We start from the raw sequence: 18,314 nt of genomic DNA, 5'->3' as shown, positions 1-18,314 counted from the left end.
GCGACCACACACATGCCTCTCCCTTCCCAGCCTCTGTGCCGGGGCCGCGGAGGCCGTTCGCGGCGCAGGGCCAGCCCGGCGCGACCCCCGGCCGGCGCCGCGGGCGCGAGTGCGGGTCTCGCGAACCGCCCGCCCGCCAGACAAAGCTGACAACATGGCTACCTCCGCTCGAACAAGTTCCTCGCAAGTTGAGCCACGGCAAGCGCCCCGGCTGCGGCCGAACGCCGCGCGCGCCTCGGCGGCCGTCGTCCATCAACTTCAAGTTTCCCTCCGCAGAGCCGAGCCCGCCGCCCGTCCGGCGCCGAGCACCGGCCGCCCGCGCGAGGCCGGGCCCGGGAAACTTTCAACGTCTGCAGCCCGCAACTGACAGCCCGGCGGCGGGCGGGCGCCCGACTCACCTTCAGACAGGTCCTCGATGCACTCGAAGGTGATCTCGAACTGGAACGGGTTGTAGAAAGGAGAGGGGTTATCCAGCACCACTACATTGTTCACCTGAACCTTTGCCATATTTTGAAAAAAACACAAACAATGGGAACGGGGGCTTGTTGCGGCACAATAAAGTCCAGCGCGCGGCCGCTCGGGAGAGCGCAGACCCCCGCCCCGGCGCCTGCCCGACGTCGTGCAGCGGCGACTTGAGAAACTTTTTTTTCCTCTTTTTATTTACACGGGAGCACTCCACAGTGTTTTGCAGCTTTCCTATTTCACTAAACTACAGCCCATTCTGCTCTGATAACTAGCAGCGTTGCCCGCGATTGGCTGCACCCGAGCTCTGACCCTCCTCCTCCAGCGAGGGCCTCGGCGGCGAGCAAGATGGGCTCCCGCTCCCGGAATGGACTCGGAAACTTTAACTGCGGCTCCACCTGCTGGTGTGGATTAGGACAAAGGCGGAGAACAAAGTGAGTGGAATACGGGCTGGGAGGCCCGCGCGGAGGCCGCCGGCGGCGGCGGGGGGGGGAAGGGCGGCGCAGGCCCCGCCCCCGGCCCGGCGGCTCCCGCGCCTCACGTCGGGCGTGGCCGCGGCGGGGCGGGGCGGGGTCGGAGGAGGCGTGGCCGCGGCGGGGAGGCGTGCTCGCGGCCGGCGAGGCGGCGGGAGGGCGCGATTCTGGGCGACGCCCGCCTCTCCGGTTTTTGCTTCGTGTGGTTTCTGCTTGGGCTTTTTTTTTTTTCTTTTTTTTTTCTTTTAACGCTCTTTTTACATTAGTCCAACGGCTGTGCCGTCTCTCTACTGAATTTAGCAGCTGTGATTCGGCTGTCTACGCTGGGTTAGGTTCAACTGTCTACGTACAGGGTAACATTTTGGGGTAGAGAGAAGGGTTGGTTGCAGTGGAAATAAATTGTATGTTATAGACCTCATGCCCGCTCGAAAGGAGCAAAGCCATTTTGGAAGTCTAGTTTTTGGTCAATATCTACGTTTGGGCACTACGGCGCCGTTAGTTAGACAAAATGAAAGGTGAATAGAGGCTTTTCCACGCATACTTTGCTTGGAAAATCTGAATAGGTAATATTTGGGCTGTACCTGGGTCTCGCGTTCTAATTTGGAAAGCCCTAGAATAAGAAAAAGATTTCTAGAGATGTGATCAGTTACACCCCAGGTTTCTGCCGTTTGGCGAGCATAACAGGAACATAAAAAGAGAAAATGGAAGTGTCAGGAAACCAAAGGGCAAAAAATATGGTAAGAAAGGGAAAGGAAGAGTAAAGAACACAGCAGCATACCAGGACATGTGATTTTCAAAAAATTTATGACCTAAACTGTTAGTAAATAAATATTTGTGGCACCACAAATAAGTTTTGAGGAGTCTTTGCTTGATTCATCTGCATTCATGTCGATTCATTTATGCTGTTTGGCTACCATTGTGGGGAAAGGGAGAGGTTTTAACACATTTGTGGGGTTGTTGAGCCATTTTTGTTTACCTAGTAAGAGCGCTATAAAGCTTTCATTTATTACCTGCTGTTCATAAACCATTTTTTTTCCTTTGGTGTTTTGAGTGAAACCACTGAGCTTGGTTAATTAAATTCAGAGAAAATATTATTTCTTAAGTATTATCTGTGCTGAAAGAGTTGTTTCTTAGTATAGTGCCCAGGGTTTTGAGTTGTCATTCTTTGGACATTGTTCATACTTAAGTAGGTTGCTATTAATGTGGCTTTTTTATCTGCTGGTCTTTTGAAAGTTAATATGGCATAGATAATACCAGGCCTCCCCAAATTTAGGAAAACTACTTAGAGCGGGGGTTCTCATTTTTTTGGCAGTGGATGAAACAGTAAACTAGGACCTACCAGAAAAGGTTTCCTCAAGTCCAGTTGTTTATGTGTATTAGACTGAATCTTAGTGTGGTGATAGATGCAGATTACTGTGACTGATAAACTGTATTCTCTTCTCACTCGTAGTAGTGCTGGTCCTAACACTAGCCAAGATAAAGTGTTAATTGCTACCTGCTACATGTATCATTAAGATACACTAGATATGTAAGATAAATGGCCATTTGAAGATTAAAACAGGACTCCCTTGAGAATGGTGCATATAGTTTTCTGATTATTGGAGACACTCTTAAAAGGATATTCTAATTCAGTTGCTTTATAAAAATGACATTATGGGGCGCCTGGGTGGTGCAGTCATTAAGCGTCTGCCTTCGGCTCAGGGCATGATCCCAGCGTTCTGGGATCAAGCCCCACATCAGGCTCTTCCGCTGGGAGCCTGCTTCTTCCTCTCCCATTCCCCCTGCTTGTGTTCCCTCTCTCGCTGGCTGTCTCTATCTCTGTCAAATAAGTAAATAAAATCTTAAAAAAAAAAATGACATTATAAGCTTGGTAAAATAAATTGTATTTTGCAGTCTGACATAGGTATGTCATCATAAGGTACACGTTCCGTAAAACTTGATGCATCAAGAACTGAAAAGATCTACCTGGATACCACCAATTTGGCTTATTTTCTTTAAAACCTTTTGTTTAACATGTCATATACAGCAGTATTTAAGGGAAAACTGACCCTCCTTAATAGTCCACTGGAAGCCACAAGTACTGGCTCCAGCCTCTCATGTTTCCTGTCCTAACTCTTTATTATTGCTCCTCAAAAACATTAAAGAGCCTTGAGCACTTTCTCCAATAGTTTCTTTCTTCACTGTTGTCAGTACTTTACAAGAAAGGTCAAAGGGATTCCCAGATGTGCCATCGCATATTTCAAAGTGAGCTGGTGTCTCATAGAGGGGAAAAAATTGTAAAAGCATCACTCTGGTTTCAGAGACAATCTATAAGATCTCTTGCTGGACAACTTTTTGGTGACTCTCAAACAGCTAACCATATTGTAACAGATGGGGCACCATGAGTGACTTCATTTATTAAGTACCCAAGGGGACCCATGTGATGCTTAGAGGGCTGCATAGAATACAATCTCCAAAATTGCTTTTCGCTGTGCAGATTACATGGGGGAAGGATGGCTGAAAGAGATCATTTGGGTTCAAAGATGAGCAAAGCCTAAACTAGTGCCTCTCAGACAGAGATAAATGAACCTAGTAAACTATTGTTATAGGCTGAATTGTGTGCCCCCACCCCATTCATTTTGTTGAAGCCCTAATTCTCCAGTACTTTAGAATGTGACCGTATTTGGTGATAAGGCCTTTAAAGAAGTGGTTAAGTTAAAATGAGTTCCTTAAAGTGGGTCCTAATCCAATCTAACTGGTGTCCCTATGTGAGGAGGGAATATGGACATAAAAAGAGACACCAAGGGTAGCATACACAGAGAAAAGACCATGCAAGGTCACAACCAGAAAGCAGCTATTTGCAAGAAACTAACCCTGCTGACACCTTAATCTTGTACTTCTAGCCTCCAAAACTGTGAGAAAATACGTTTATATTGTTTAAGCTACCCAGGCTGGTATTTTGTTATAGAGACCCTAGCAAAAGAATACAGCTATAATTATTTTCCCTCACAGTTAGGCTTATTTGGTAATCTAAGTGTATTTAATCCAGTTATTTGTCTGTTATCAAGTGCTTTCTGTGATGTGAAATGAGGTGGTCATTTAGCCATGCCAGTAGGTTGTGGCAGGGTGTGAAGTGGTGTGCAGTAGCTATTTAGAGAAAGTACCTACTGGTGTTGCCTACAACTTGAAATCTGAAGGGACAAGACGCAGCTTGCTTCCTTGCTCCAAAGCTCCTCTGCAGAGGGCTTCTAAGAATCTTAAACTTGAAGTTAAATTGAGGTCACACACAAAACAAGATGAAAGAGTGAATTAAAATGAACTAGAATTAAATTGAATTAAATTAAAATACATTGAATTAAAATGTATTATAACCAAGATTTGAATCAAGTCTCAGCTCCTGCCTGCTGCAGAAGTTATCATAGGAATGGGAATGCTAACCTCTTTTTTTTTTTTTTTCAAATCCTGAATTTCCACCTGGGGTAATTATAGTAGCCCTATGTGTAATTCTCTTTAAAGAGACATTTGCATTATTGTCCTCATCTTTTAAAAAAATTCTCTTGTAAGGCTTGTTGTAGTATCTTTAGTTAAAGGGTTCCCAATTATTTATCAGTTATAGGATGTCAAAATTGAATTATAGTTTTCATCCTTTTTTAAAAGATTTTATTTATTTATTTGTCAGAGAGCGAGAGCACAAGAAAGGGGAGCAGCAGGCAGAGGGAGAAGCAGGCTCCCTGCTGAGCAAGGAGCCTGATGTGGGACTTAATCCCAGGTCCCTGGGATCATGACCTGAGCTGAAGGCATACGCTTAACCACCCAGCCAGGCATCCCTTAATGATAGTTTTAAATAAGATTTTCTATATAAATGTAGAATGTCAAGATTTGCTGGAGTTTACATTTCTAAAAGGAATAAATCCTACAATAATGATTTTAATAACTCATTATATAGAGAGAGCATTTATTATGTGAAATTGTACTAGGCTCTGTGGAATATTCAAAGACAGAACATACATAGACTTTATTGGGAAAATAACTATATAATCAAGTAGGTATGGTGCAGAATAGAATGTGTTAGATGCAACTTTAACCACTTGTTAAAGTTCTGTGGGAGGCAAAATAGGGTATCACAATAAAGGCTATGTGTGTATGTGTGTGCATGTGTGTATAGTTTATGCACATATATGGTATATATGCATATATATGGTATTATGCTTTCTTTATCATTTGTAAAGAACTTTTAAATAACCTGCTTTTAAGCCTCGAAACATCCTGTATGGTAGGAGGGTAAGGTGTTATCATTCCCACATTACAAATGAAGACACTGGCGCTCAGAAACCCGTTCCTTTCATTGCTGACATAGTGCTTCTCTACTCCCTCTCCTCTGTCAGATATTTAAAGTGGTCTTTATGTATAGGAAAAGCAATTGGTATCATTTCCTGGAAGAATCCACAGGCTGGCAGACATGGGAGTAATGTCTTGATTAATGAACTCTTGAGGAACACAGCTCTATGAATGAGGTTAGCGCAGGTATATACTGGGAGTGAGAGGAGGCTCAGCCAAGGCAAAGCTATGGGAGTCTTCCCCTTGAGGCACTACAGAGGTCACACCCCCTGCTGCAGAAGGGATGTCTGGGGGAGGATGGAGCTATGCATCCTAGAATGCCTTGCTGTACTTTTTAAGAGGTTTCCATACTGTTACATAAAGTATGACTCCCTCCCCCATTCTGTGTTCCACCTCATTAATAACATTTTCACTGTTTTGTGTTTATCGCTACCCATCATTAGGTTACAAATTTGTCAAAGATACAAACTGTCTGATCCCTTATCCATGACTGGACTCCACTCTAGAACACCCTTTGGATAGCCGTCAGTGACATCAGTCAGCTTTCTGAAGCAACATAATTATGTTTGTTGTTGACAGTTTGTTGAAGTTAGTATCATTATAGTGTTTCTCACCAGAAGAATATGAATGGAAATGCTTAATAATTATTTTCTATTTCTATCTAGTTTTTTACCATGTGTTCTTACCCCTCTAAATAAATGAAGCTCCTTCTAAATTCATCTTCCTCTTGAACTCAGTCTCTACTCATCCATCTTCCTTCATGTTTTACATTCAGTCCTTTTCTCTTTAACCCTCCACCTCTGTCTTCATCAGATGCTCTCTTTTCCCAATATCAGGAGAAATGTTGGTAAGTAGAAATCTTTAAAGCCTCTCTAGGCTAGAGCATTGCTCGCACAAAGCCACTGCTAAGCATAGCAGCGTTTCTAGTTGGTTACTATAGAGACCATCAGCATTAGATGGAGCCTCGCTTGACGGAAGCTAGGCAAGGAGGCTTCGTGAGATTGGAGGCCTTATATGCAGGGTCATGTGGAAAAGGCCAAAAACTGGAAAGGATAGGAAGGGGAAAGTTTTCACAAATGAGCTAATAGGTAACTAATTAATAGATTTTAGGTTGGTACAATCTGTGCCTGCCAAAGCCTTGAATCCAGTGTATAAAGAATCTACTTCTAAGGAACCCAATATGATTACACAGTAATTTTTTTTTAATAACAGCTATGCTGCTATGAACATTTGTGTACAAATTATTGTGCAGGACCTGTGTTTCTTTTCCTTTGGTTATATGCTTAATTAAGAGTGGAATTGCTGGGTCATATGGTAACTCCTTTTGAAGAACTACAAGGCTGTTTTCCAAAGTGGCTGTGCCATTTTACATTCCCACCAGCAATTTGTGAGCGTTCCAATTTCTCCACATCCTCACCAGTGCGTGTTATTACATCTTTTTGATGATAGCCATGGGTGATATGTGAAGTGGTATCTCATTGTGTTTTGACTTCTATTTCCCTGAAGGCTTAAGGTGTTAGCATTTTTTATTTGCTTATTAGCCATTTTTGTATCTTCTGTGGAGAAATGTCTATTCAGATCCTTTGGTCATTTAAACAATTCGGTTTTTGTTTTTTTCTTATTGAGTTGTAAGAGTTCTTGACACATTCTAGTATATGTGCTGCTGAAGCGAGCACATGTTCTTTATATATTCTAAATATCAGAGACTTTCAGAGACTTGTATATCTCAGGTTCAGAAAAATATTCTCCTGCGAGGGTTTTTTTTTTTTTCCTTTTCCTTTTTTTTTTTTTTTTTTTTTTTGGTAGTGGCCTTTGCTGCCCAAAAGCTTTTAATTTAGATGAAGTCCAGTTTATCTATTTTGGTTTTCTTGCTTGTTCTTTCGGTGTCACTTCTTGAAAACGCTGCCATTATAATCAAAGATTATGAAGATTTACACCTGTGTTTTCTTTTAAGCATTTTATACGTTTGCTTTATTTTTGTTTTCTTTGAGGGTTTTAATAGTTTCATTTTTTAAAGTTTTTTATTATATTCAATGTATTTAAACTAAAAAACAACAGTTCATCCATTTCTCCCTCCCTACCAATAGATTGGCAACCACCAATCTATCTTTTGTTTCTATGAGCTTGATTATCTATATCTATGAGCTTTTTTAGATTTCACATGTAAGAGAGATCATGCAGTATTTGTCTTTCTCTGTCTGACCTATTTTGCTTAACATAGTGTCCTCAAGATTTATCCATGTTGTTGTGAATGGAAGATTTCATTCTTTTTTATGGCTAGATAATATTCCATTGTATATATATACCACAATTTCTTTATTCATCCATCAACACTCAGGTTGTTTTTATGCCTTGGCTATTGTAAGTAATGCTGCAGTGAACATAGGAGTGCATTTATCTTTTCTAGTTAATGTTTTGTTTTCTTCAGATAAATACCAAAGTGGAATTGTTGGATGATTTTCCTCTAAGAGTTTTATACTTTTAACAGCTTATATTTAAGCCTTTGATCCAGTTTGAATTATTTTTTGTATATGATGTGAAGTAGGGATCCAAATTCATATTTTTGCATGTGGATGTCCAATTTCCCAGCAGTGTCATTTGAAAAGACTATTCTTTCCCCCAAGAATGAATTGACCATAAATGTATGGGTTTATTTCTGGACAATCAAGTCTGTTCTGTTGGTCTGTATCCTTATGCCATTATCATATTGTCTTGATTATTGTAGCTTTGTAGTAAGTTTCGAAATCAGGAAGTATGAGTCTTCCAACTTTGTTCTTTTTCAAGATTATGTTGGCTATTTGGGATTAATTGAATTTCCAAATGAATTTTAGTATCATTTTGTCAATTTCTGCAAAGAAGATAGTTGAGATTTTGATATGGATAGCATTGAATCTGTAGAACCCTTTGGCTTATATTGTAATCTTAACAATATTAAGTCTTCCAGTCAGTAAACATGGATATCCTTTCATTTATTTAAGTCATCCTTAATTTCTTTTGACAGATAATTTTCAGGGTGTAAATTTTGTTCTTTTTTGTTTGTTTGTTAAATTTATTCCTAAGTATTTTATTCTTTTTGATGCTATTGTAAATGGAATTATTTTCTTAATTACATTTTTGTATTCTTCATTGAAAGTGTAGGGGCACCTGGGTGGCTAAGTCAGTTAAGCCCCTGCCTTCAGTTCAGGTCATGGTCTCAGGATCATGGGATCAAGCCCCAAGTCGGGCTCCCTGCTCAGTGGGGAGTTTGCTTCTCACTCTCCGCCTGCTCGTGCTCTCTCATGCTCTCTCTCTTTCTCAAAAAACTTAATAAAATCTTTAAAAAAATTAAGTGTATAGGCATATAACTGATTTTTTAAAGTTGATTTTGTATTCTTCAACCTTGCTGAACTCATTTATTAGTTGTAATAAATTTTTAGTGGATTCCTTAGGATTTTTGTATGCAAGATTATGTTATCTGCAAATAGAGATAGTCTTACTTCTTCATTTCCCCCTCTGGGTGCCTGTTATTTCATTTTTGGCCTAATTGCCCTTTCCAGAATCTCCAGTACAGTGTTTAATAGAAATACTGAGAGTGGGGTACCTGGGTAGCTCAGGTGGTTGAGTCCTAGGATCAAACCAGGATGGAGCGCTGTGCTTAGCGGAGAGTATGCTTCTCCTCTTCCTCTCCTTGTGCCCCTCTCCCCTGCCATGTGCTCTCTCTCTCTCTCAAATAAATAGATAAATCTTAAAAAAAAAAAAAAAAGAAAGAAAGAAATAGTGAGAGTGAACATCCCTATCTTGTTTCTAATCTTAGCAGGAAAGCATTTAGTCTTACACCATTAAGAATGATGTTTAGCTGTGGATTTTCTATAGATGCCCTTTATCAGGTTGAGGAATTCCCCTTCTGTTCCTAGTTTGTTGAGTGTTTTTACATGAAAGAGTAATGAATTTTGTCAAATGCTTTTGCTGCCTCTATTGAGATGGTCATGTGCTTTTTGTTCTTTATTCTGTTGATATGAGAATGCTTCATAAATTGGTTTCCAGATGTACATCAATCTTATATTTCTGAGATAAACCCCACTTGGTTGTGGTGTATAATTCTTTTTACATATTGTCGGATTTGGTTTCCTAATATTTTGTTGAGGATTTTTGTATTTGTAGTTATAAGAGCTATTGGTCTTTAGTATTCTAGTGATGTCTTTGCTTTAACCAAAGTATGTGGGTAATACTGGCCTCATAGAATGAGTTAGGAAGTCTTCCCTCCTCTTCAACTTCTAAAGAAGAGTTGTGAAGAATTGTTATTTGATTTTTTAGAAGTTTGGTAGAATTCACCAGTGAAGCTATCTGTGTGTGGATTTTTCTTCGTGAGTAGTTTATTTTTACTACTAATTCAATCTCTTGTTAAAGTTCTATTCAGATTTTCTTTTTTTCTTGAGTCAGTTTTGGTAGTTAGTGTCTTTCTAGGAATTTGTCCGTTTCATCCAGGTTGTTGAAGTAGTTAACATGCAGTTGTTCATTGTATTCCCTTATAATAATCCTTTTTATTTCTCTAATGTTAGTAATAATGTCTCATCTTTGAGTCCTGATTTTAGTAATTTGATTCTTCTCTTTTATTGGCTTGGTCAGGTACCTAAAAGACTTGTCAGTTTTGGTTTTATTTTCTCTATCATTTTTATATTGTCTATTTCAGTTTCTGCTCTAATATTTATTATTTCCTTCTTTCTGCTTGCTTTGCATTTAGTTTGCTTTTCTTTTTTCTTTCTTTTCTTTTTCCAGTGTCTTAGGTAGAAGTATAGGTTATTGATTTCAGATTTTTCTTCTTTTCAAATGTAGGCATTTATAGCTGTAAGTTATTCTCTAAGAACTGCTTTAGCTGCGTCCCATAAGTTATGGTAAGTTGTGTCGTTTTCTTTCTTCTCAAAGTATTTCCTAATTCCTTTTTTCATATTTTATTAATTTATTAAAAGTAATTTCGACACCCAATGTCCGGTCTAATTACCTTTTTACACAGCTACCTATTAATTGCATGGGTGTCTTTTTATACTATTTCTGACAAATGGACATTCCACATTTGCTTACATAATTACTTTGATGAAAAGTTACTGCTTTGTGAAATAGCCCCATTCCATTTTAAGCACCTCAAGTTTTCCAGTAGTTCCCTATAAAATTCTGCATGATGGTCTCTGTTATTTCTTTTGAAGCTGCCCCCAATTAGTCTAATTTCTCTTCCAAAGGATTAGTTCTCTAAATATGTAAAAATTATTTTCTCTTCTCTAAATCTTTCTTTCATGCTAATCATACCCTGTACCATAAACTATCCTTTAAATTGCATTATTTCCTTGTCCTTTATTATCTGTTTACCCTTCTCTTTTTTATTAGTATTTCTTTTAAAATTTGATGTCCCAGAAGTAAACATTAATACTCTAAATCAACAATCGGCAACCTTTTTTCTGTAAAAGGCCAGCAATAAATATTTTAGACTTTTTAAAAAAGATTTTATTTATTTATTTGACAGAGAGAGAGAGACCGCAAGAGAGGGAACACAAGCAAGGAGAGTGGGAGAGGGAGAAGCAGGCCTCCCGCTGAGCAGGAAGCCTGATGCGGGGCTCAATCCCAAGACCCTGAGATCATGACTGAGCCAAAGGCAGACTCTTAAGGACTCAGCCACCCAGGGCCCCATAGATTTTGAGGGCCATACAGTATTTGTCACAACTACTTACCTCTGCCATTGTAGTGTGAAAGTAGCTACTGCCAATAAGTAAATGATGACCATGACTGTGTTCCAAAAAAACTGCTTTTACAAAAACAAGTGGTTGGGCCAGATTTTGCCCACAGATCATAGTTTGCTGACTTCTGCTCTAGATGTTATCTAACTAGTGCAGAAGCCAGTGTGATTGTATCTTCACTTGTAAATGCTATTCTCACATTAACATATTTTTGTAATTGTATTAAAATACTTCTCTGATATTAGCATAGCCACTGCATCCCTCTTCTGGTTGCTGTCTAAAGTATGTCTCTTGTAGACAACACGTAGTTGGATCATGTCTTTGTATTCATTCGACAAACTGCTTTTTATTAAAGTGTTTGTTTACATTTAATGTACTTACCTGATAAGGTAGGATTTATGAATGCTATTTTCCACTCTGTTTTCTACACGGCTTATGTCTTCTTTGTTGCGATATTCTCCATTACTGCCTTCTTTTGTGCTTGATGTAATTTCTAGTGTATCATTTTAATACCCTTTTGCTTCTTTTACTGTATTATTTTCTTAGTGATTATCTTGGGGCTTATAACATCTTTTTTTTTTTTGTAAAGATTTTATTTATTTATTTGACAGAGATAGAGACAGCCAGCGAGAGAGGGAACACAAGCAGGGGGAGTGGGAGAGGAAGAAGCAGGCTCATAGCGGAGGAGCCTGATGTGGGGCTCGATCCCATAACGCCGGGATCACGCCCTGAGCCGAAGGCAGACGCTTAACCGCTGTGCCACCCAGGCGCCCCGGGGCTTATAACATCTTAATGTAAAACCAATCTAATTCAGATTAATACTAATTTGATAGTATATAAAAATTTTGTTCCAGTATAATTCTGTTCCCTCCACCTTCTTTTGTGCTTTTATTGTCACACAAATTTCATCTTTATACATTATAAGCTGATCAACACAGTTTTATAATTTTTGCTTTCTGCAGTTTTTTCTTAAGTAGAAAAGAAAAGAGAAGAAAAGAGACACAAAATTACATTGATACCATCTTTAATATTTACCTATGTAGTTAACTTTACTGGTGTTTTTTATTTCTTTATGTGTACTTGAGTTACTGTCTTAGTGTTCTTTCATTTCAGCTTGAAAGAGTCCCCTAGTATTTCTTTTAGGTCAGGTCTATTAGCACTAATTTGGTTTTGCCTGGTATTTTTACTTGACAGTAATTAAATTGTAGAGTGTGTATTCTTTTGCTCAATATTGTGTTTTAATATTTCACCTATATTGTGTTTAGCTGCACTTCATTTTTTATTGCTGTCTTATTCCACAGTATGAATATACAACAGTTTCTCTATCTGTTCTACTGTTAATGGACTTTTGTGTCTGTTCTGTGGGGTTTTTTTCTTCTTTAGTCTGTTGATGTGATACATAACATCAGTTGATTTTTTGCTTGTTAAACCAGCCTTACATAACTCAGATAAATCCCACTAGGTCATGGTGTATAATTCTTTTTATACGTTGTTGGATTTAGTTTGCTAATATTTTAGTATATGTGCTGCCAAAGTGAGCACAAGTTTGCTAATATTTTACTGAAGATTTTTGCATCTATGTTCATGAGAGATGTAGGCTGTAGTTTTCTTGTAATGTCTTTGTTGGGTTTTGGTATTAAGGTAATGCTGGCATAGAATGAGTTAGGAAGTATTACCTCTACTTATTTCTTCTACAAAAACGGTAGAGGATGGGTATCATTTCTTCCTTAAATATTTAGTAGAATTCACCAGTGAAGCCATCTGGACCTGGTACTTTCTATTTTAGAAGGTTATTAATTATTGATTCAGTTTCTTTAATGGATATGGGCCTATTCAGATTGTCTGTTTCTTCTTACCTGAGTTGACAGCTTGTGTCTTTCAAGGAATTGGACTGTTTCATCTGGGTTATCAAATTTGTGGGCATAAAGTTGTTTGTAATAATTCTTTATCTGCTTAATGTCAACAGGATCAGTAGTGATGTCCCCTCTTCATTTCTGATATTAGTAATTTGTCTCTTTTCCCATTTTTTCTTAGCTTATCAATTTTATTGATCTTATCAAAGAACACATTTTGGTTTCAGTGATTTTCTTTATTGATTTCCTGCTTTCAATTTCATTGATTTCTGCTGTAATTTTTATTATTTCCTTCCTTCTGCTTGCTTTGGATTTAATTTGCTCTTCTTTTTCTAGTTTCCTAAAGTGGAAGCTTATATTATTGATTTTAGATCTTTCTTCTCTTCTAATACATGCACTTAGCATTATCAGTTTCTAAGCACTGCTTTCACTGCATCCCACACATTTTGAAAAGTTATGTTTTCATTTTGATTTAGTTCAAAACATTTTTAAATTTCTCTTGAGATTTCTTCCTTGTCCCATGTGTTATTTAGAAGTATGTTGTTTAATCTCCACATAATTTGGGATTTTCTAGTTTTCTTTCTGTTATTGCTTTCTAGTTTAATTACACTGTGGTCTGAGAGAAGATTTATGATTTCTTTTCTAAATTTGCTAAAGTGTGTTTTATTGTCCAGCATATGGTCTATCTTGGCGAATATTCCATGGGATCTGGAGAAAAAAATACATTCTGCTGTTGCTGGATGAAGTTGTTTATAGATGCTTGATATATTCAGTTGATTGATGGTACTTTTGAGTTCAGTTATGGCCTTACGGATTTTCTGCCTGCTGGTTATGTCCATTTCCCAGAGAGGGTGGTGAAGTCTCCAACTAGAATATAAATTCATGTACTTCTCCTTTGACTTCAACTAGTTTTCACCTCACATATTCTGAGGCCCATAAATATTAAGGATTGTTATGTCATCTTGGAGTGTTGACCCCCTTTTATCATTATGTAATACTCCTCTGTCTCCCTGATAATTTTTCTTGCCCTGACATCTGTTCTGTCTGAAATTAATATAGCTACTCCCATATTTTTTTGGATTAGTGTTAGCATAGTATATCTTTCTCTGTCTTTACTTTTAATCTATGTGTTTTTATATTTAAAGTGAGTTTCAAAAAAGAGTAAAAGTAAAGTGGGTTTCTTATAGATAATGTATAGTTGGGTCTTTTTTTATCAACTCTGATAATCTGTCTTTTGATTGGTGTATTTAGACTATAAATGTTCGAAGTGATTATTGATTTGGCTGGATTAATACTTGCCATATTTGTTAGCTTTTTCTATTTGTTGCCCTTGTTCTTTGTTCCTGTTTTTATCTTCCACTCTTTTTCTGCCTGTTATCGTTTTAACTGAGCATTTTATATGATTCCAGTTTTTCTCCGTTCTTAGGATATCAGTTATGCTTCTTTTTAACTTTTATAATGGTTGCTTTAGAGTTTGCAATATACATTTACAATTAATCCAAGTCCACTTTCAAATAACACTAAAAAACACTTCATGGGTAGCATAGTACCTTATAACTAGCAAGATATTTCTAATTCCTCCCTCTTATCCTTTTTATTATTTCTCTCAATCATTTCACTTGAACATAAACACATATAAGCATACATATTTGAATACATTATTGCTGTTATTTTTAATAAACTACTTTAGATGAATTAAGAATAACGAAAACAGAAGTTTTTATTTTACCTAGTCTTTCTTCATTCCTCCTTACTTTATGTAGATCTGAGTTTTTTTTTTTTTAAGTTTGTTTGTTTATATAGGTAATCTCTACACCCTGTGTGGGGCTCAAACTCACAACCGCAAGACCAAGAGTTGTATGCTTTTCCAACTGAGCCAACCAGGTCCCTTTGTGTAGATCTGAGTTTCTGACCTATGTCATTTTCCTTCTCTCTAAAGAACTTTAACATTTCTTGCAAGGCAGGTCTCCTGGCAACAAATTACCTCAAAAAAATTTTTTTTCTTTTTCACTTTTGAAGATAATTTCATGAAAGGTACAGAATTCTAGGCTGGCAAGCTTTTTCTCTCAATACTTTGAATATTTCATTCTACTCTTGTTGCTTGCGTGGTTTCTGAGGGGAGGTTGGGTATAATTCTCATCTTTGCTTCTCTACAGGTAAGTTGCATTTTTCCTTTGATTTCTTTCAAGATTTTTTTCTTTATGTTTGATTTTCTGACATTTAAATATGACATGCCTACCTGTAGTTTTTTTTTTAAACATTTTTCCTACTTAGTGTTATCTTGAGTTTTCTGGATCCATGGTTTGGTGTCTGACATTAATCAATTAATGACTAATTCTCAGTCATTATTGCTTCAGATATTGCTTCTGTTCCTTTCTCTCTTTCTTCTCATTCTGGTTTCCCATTACATTTATGTTACACCTTTTGTAGTTGTCCCACAGTTCCTGGATACTCAATTGTGTTATTTTTCACCTTGTCTCCTATTTTCTTTTCAGTTTTGGAAGTTTCCATTGAAACTTACACTATCTTTACATTCAGAGATTCTTTACTCAGCCATGTCCAGTCCACTAATGAGCCCATTAAAGGCATTCTTCCTTTCTTTTACAGTGTTTTTGATCTCTAGAATTTTAATGTTTTTCTTAGACTTTCCATCTCTTTGCTTACAGTATCAGAGAAAAATTGCCAATATTTAATGTGAGAACCTGGGACGGCTCATGGAGGTAAAACTCACAAAAGTATGAGGGTCCCCTATGAATGGAGATTTTAATTCTCAGAGTTGTCCACATTGAGCCTCCAGCAATTCATCAATTACAGTTCAGGTTTTCTTATACCATTACCGGTTTCCATATAGGTAACAATAGCTCTGGTAAGTTGTGATTCTCTGTCTATCTTTCTAATTTGGGGAGCATTGGTTTGCCCTGTGACCTCGTTTCTCTAATGCGCCTTAGGAGAATTATTGATTTTTCAGTTTGTTCAGGTTTTTACTTATTGTTAAACAAGTGGCAACTTGTGGCAACTTCTGAGCTCCTTAAATGCTGGACTGGAAAACAGAAGAACTCACATAGGTTTTCTCTTGTATTTTCTTCTATGAGTTTTCATCTATAAGTTTTACATTTTTCATTTAGATCTTTTCATTCATTGAGTTAATTTTTGTATCAGACTTGAGGTATGGATCAAGACTGATTTTTTTTTTCCTTTTTGCATTAGGCTATCCAGTTATTGTAGCACCATTTATAGAACAGATTATCTTTTCTTCATTGAATTGCTTTTGCATTTTTATCAAAAAAATCACTTGACTAGATATGTGTGGGTCTATTATTGGACTCTATTCTATTGTTCTCTCTGTCTCTTCTTTTTCTAGTACTACACTGAGTTGATTACTGTAGCTTTGTAGTAAATGTGGAAATTAAATCATGACCTTCTACTTTGTCTTTTGGTTTGATTCTTCTATTTCCTTTGCTTCTCCATATAAATTTTGGAATCGGTTTGTCAATTTCTATGAGAAGAAAAATCCCATTAGAATTTTGTTTGGGGGGGGCGCCTGGGTGGCTCAGTCGGTTAAGTGTCTGACTCTTGGTTTCTGCTCAGGTTGTGACCTCAGGGTGGTGAGATTGAGCCCTCATCAGGCTCTGTGCCTAGTGCACAGTCTGCTTAAGACTCTCCCTCTGCACCCACCCCCCCACCCCTGCTTGCTCTCTCTCTTTCTCTCAAATAAATAAGTAAATCTTTTTTAAAAATTTGTATTTGGAGTTGCATTGAATCTATAGACCAATTTAGGGAGAATTATAGAGGAATTTGGGGAAGCATCTTTAAAATACTGAGTTTTTCAGGAATGCCTGGGTGGCTCAGTCAGTTGAGTGTCTGCCTTCGGCTCAGGTCATGATATCAGGGCCCTGGGATCAAGTCCTGCTTTGGGCTCCTTGCTCAGTGGGGAGACCTGATATCAGGGCCCTGGGATCAAGTCCTGCTTTGGGCTCCTTGCTCAGTGGGGAGCCTGCTTCACCCTCTGCCTGCCACTCCCCCCAGCTTGTGCTCACTCTCTCTCTGACAAATAAATAAATAAAATCTTAAAAAAAAATACTGAGTTTTTCGATTCATTTCATGAACATGGAATATCTCTTGATTTCATTAGTTATCTTTGATTTCCTTCATTAGTGTTTTATAATTTTTACATACAGATCTTCCACATTTTTTAAATTTAATTAATTTTTTTTAGTAATCTCTGCACCCAGTGTGGGGCTCGAACTCACGGCCCAGATCTTGCACATTTTTAAAGATTTATACCCAGGTATTTCATATTTTCAGGTGCTATTATAAATTGTATCATTTTATTTTTAAATTTATTTAAAGATTTTATTTGAGAGAACGAAAATGCGAAAGAGAGTGTGAGCAGGGAGAGGGACAGAGGGAGAAGCAGACTTCCTGCTGAGCAGGGGGCCAGTCAGCGGTGCTCCACTGGGAGATCATGACCTGAGCCAAAGGCTCAAGATAACACTAAGCAGGAAACACTTAACCAACTGAGCCACCCAGGCCCCCCAAATTGTGTTATTTTTTAATTGCAGTTTTTTATTTCTTTCTAATATATAGAGATATGACTGATTGTTGTATATTGACTTGCATCCTGCAGCCTTGCTATACTCAGTTCTAGTAGCTTTTTTGTACATTATTTGGAATTTTATACATAATCATATTGTCTGAAAATATAAACAATTTTATTTTTTCCTTTTTGATCTGATGGTTGTTAATTTCTCTTCATTTATTTTACTGGCTAGAACCTCCACCAAGATTTTGAATGAGAATGATGAGAGCTAATCTTCTTGCCTTGTTCTGATCTTGGGGATGAGGGTGGGGGTGGGGGTAAGCATTCAGTCTTTTATGATTAAATATGTTAACTGCATGATTTTTGTAAATACCCTTTATAAGACTGAAGAAGTTCCCTCTATTCTTGGCTTCTGAGAGACTTTTATATCATGAATAATTGTTGAGTTTTGTCAGGTGTTCTGAATATATTGAGTTGGTCATTTGCTTTTTCTTCCTTAGTTTATTGATATGGTGAATTATATTGGTTAATTTTTGAGTGTTGAATTAGCCTTGCATTCCCAAGATTATAACCCTACTTGGTTATAATCTATTATTTTATGTATTGTTTGATTTGCTTCTTTTTTTGAGGATTTTTGCATCTGTGTTTATAAGAGATACTGGTCTGTAGTTTTCTTTTAATATATCTTTATCTGGCTTTGGTATCTTAATGCTGGCTATAGTAAATGAGTTGGGAAGTGTTCCTTGTTTTTCTGTATTTTTGAAAATTTTTTTAGAATTGGAATTATCTTTTTCATAAATGTTTGGTAGAATTCACCATGAAGTCATCTTAGTTGTAGATTTTTGTGTTGCAGGGTTTTTAACTACATAGCCAATTTTCAAAATAGATATAAGAGTATGCAAGCTATCTGTTCCTTTTTAGATAAACTTTCACAGTTTATATATTTCAAAGAATTTGACCATTT

The 18,314-nt window shown here is 37.6% G+C and overlaps 2 protein-coding genes across 4 annotated transcripts in view; one reads left to right on the top strand and one right to left on the bottom strand.

The window, feature by feature from the left end:
- ASF1A (anti-silencing function 1A histone chaperone) overlaps positions 1-899 on the bottom strand; it is a 13,318-nt gene extending 12,419 nt beyond the window's left edge. The window contains exon 1 of the mRNA XM_008691166.2: positions 399-899. Within this exon, the coding sequence (XP_008689388.1) occupies positions 399-507 (109 nt within the window). The 5' untranslated portion in view covers positions 508-899. The remainder of the gene's footprint in view (positions 1-398) is intronic.
- Positions 1-18,314, top strand: part of MCM9 (minichromosome maintenance 9 homologous recombination repair factor) — a 99,364-nt gene that overhangs the window by 39,571 nt on the left and 41,479 nt on the right. The window lies entirely within an intron of this gene.

Source organism: Ursus maritimus, unplaced genomic scaffold (genome assembly GCF_017311325.1).
Source record: "Ursus maritimus isolate PB19 unplaced genomic scaffold, ASM1731132v1 scaffold_13, whole genome shotgun sequence".
In the NCBI taxonomy this organism is placed as follows: Eukaryota; Metazoa; Chordata; class Mammalia; order Carnivora; family Ursidae; genus Ursus; species Ursus maritimus.
The sequence above is the reverse complement of the archived record's forward strand: the minus strand, read 5'-3'. Positions and strand labels throughout refer to the sequence as shown.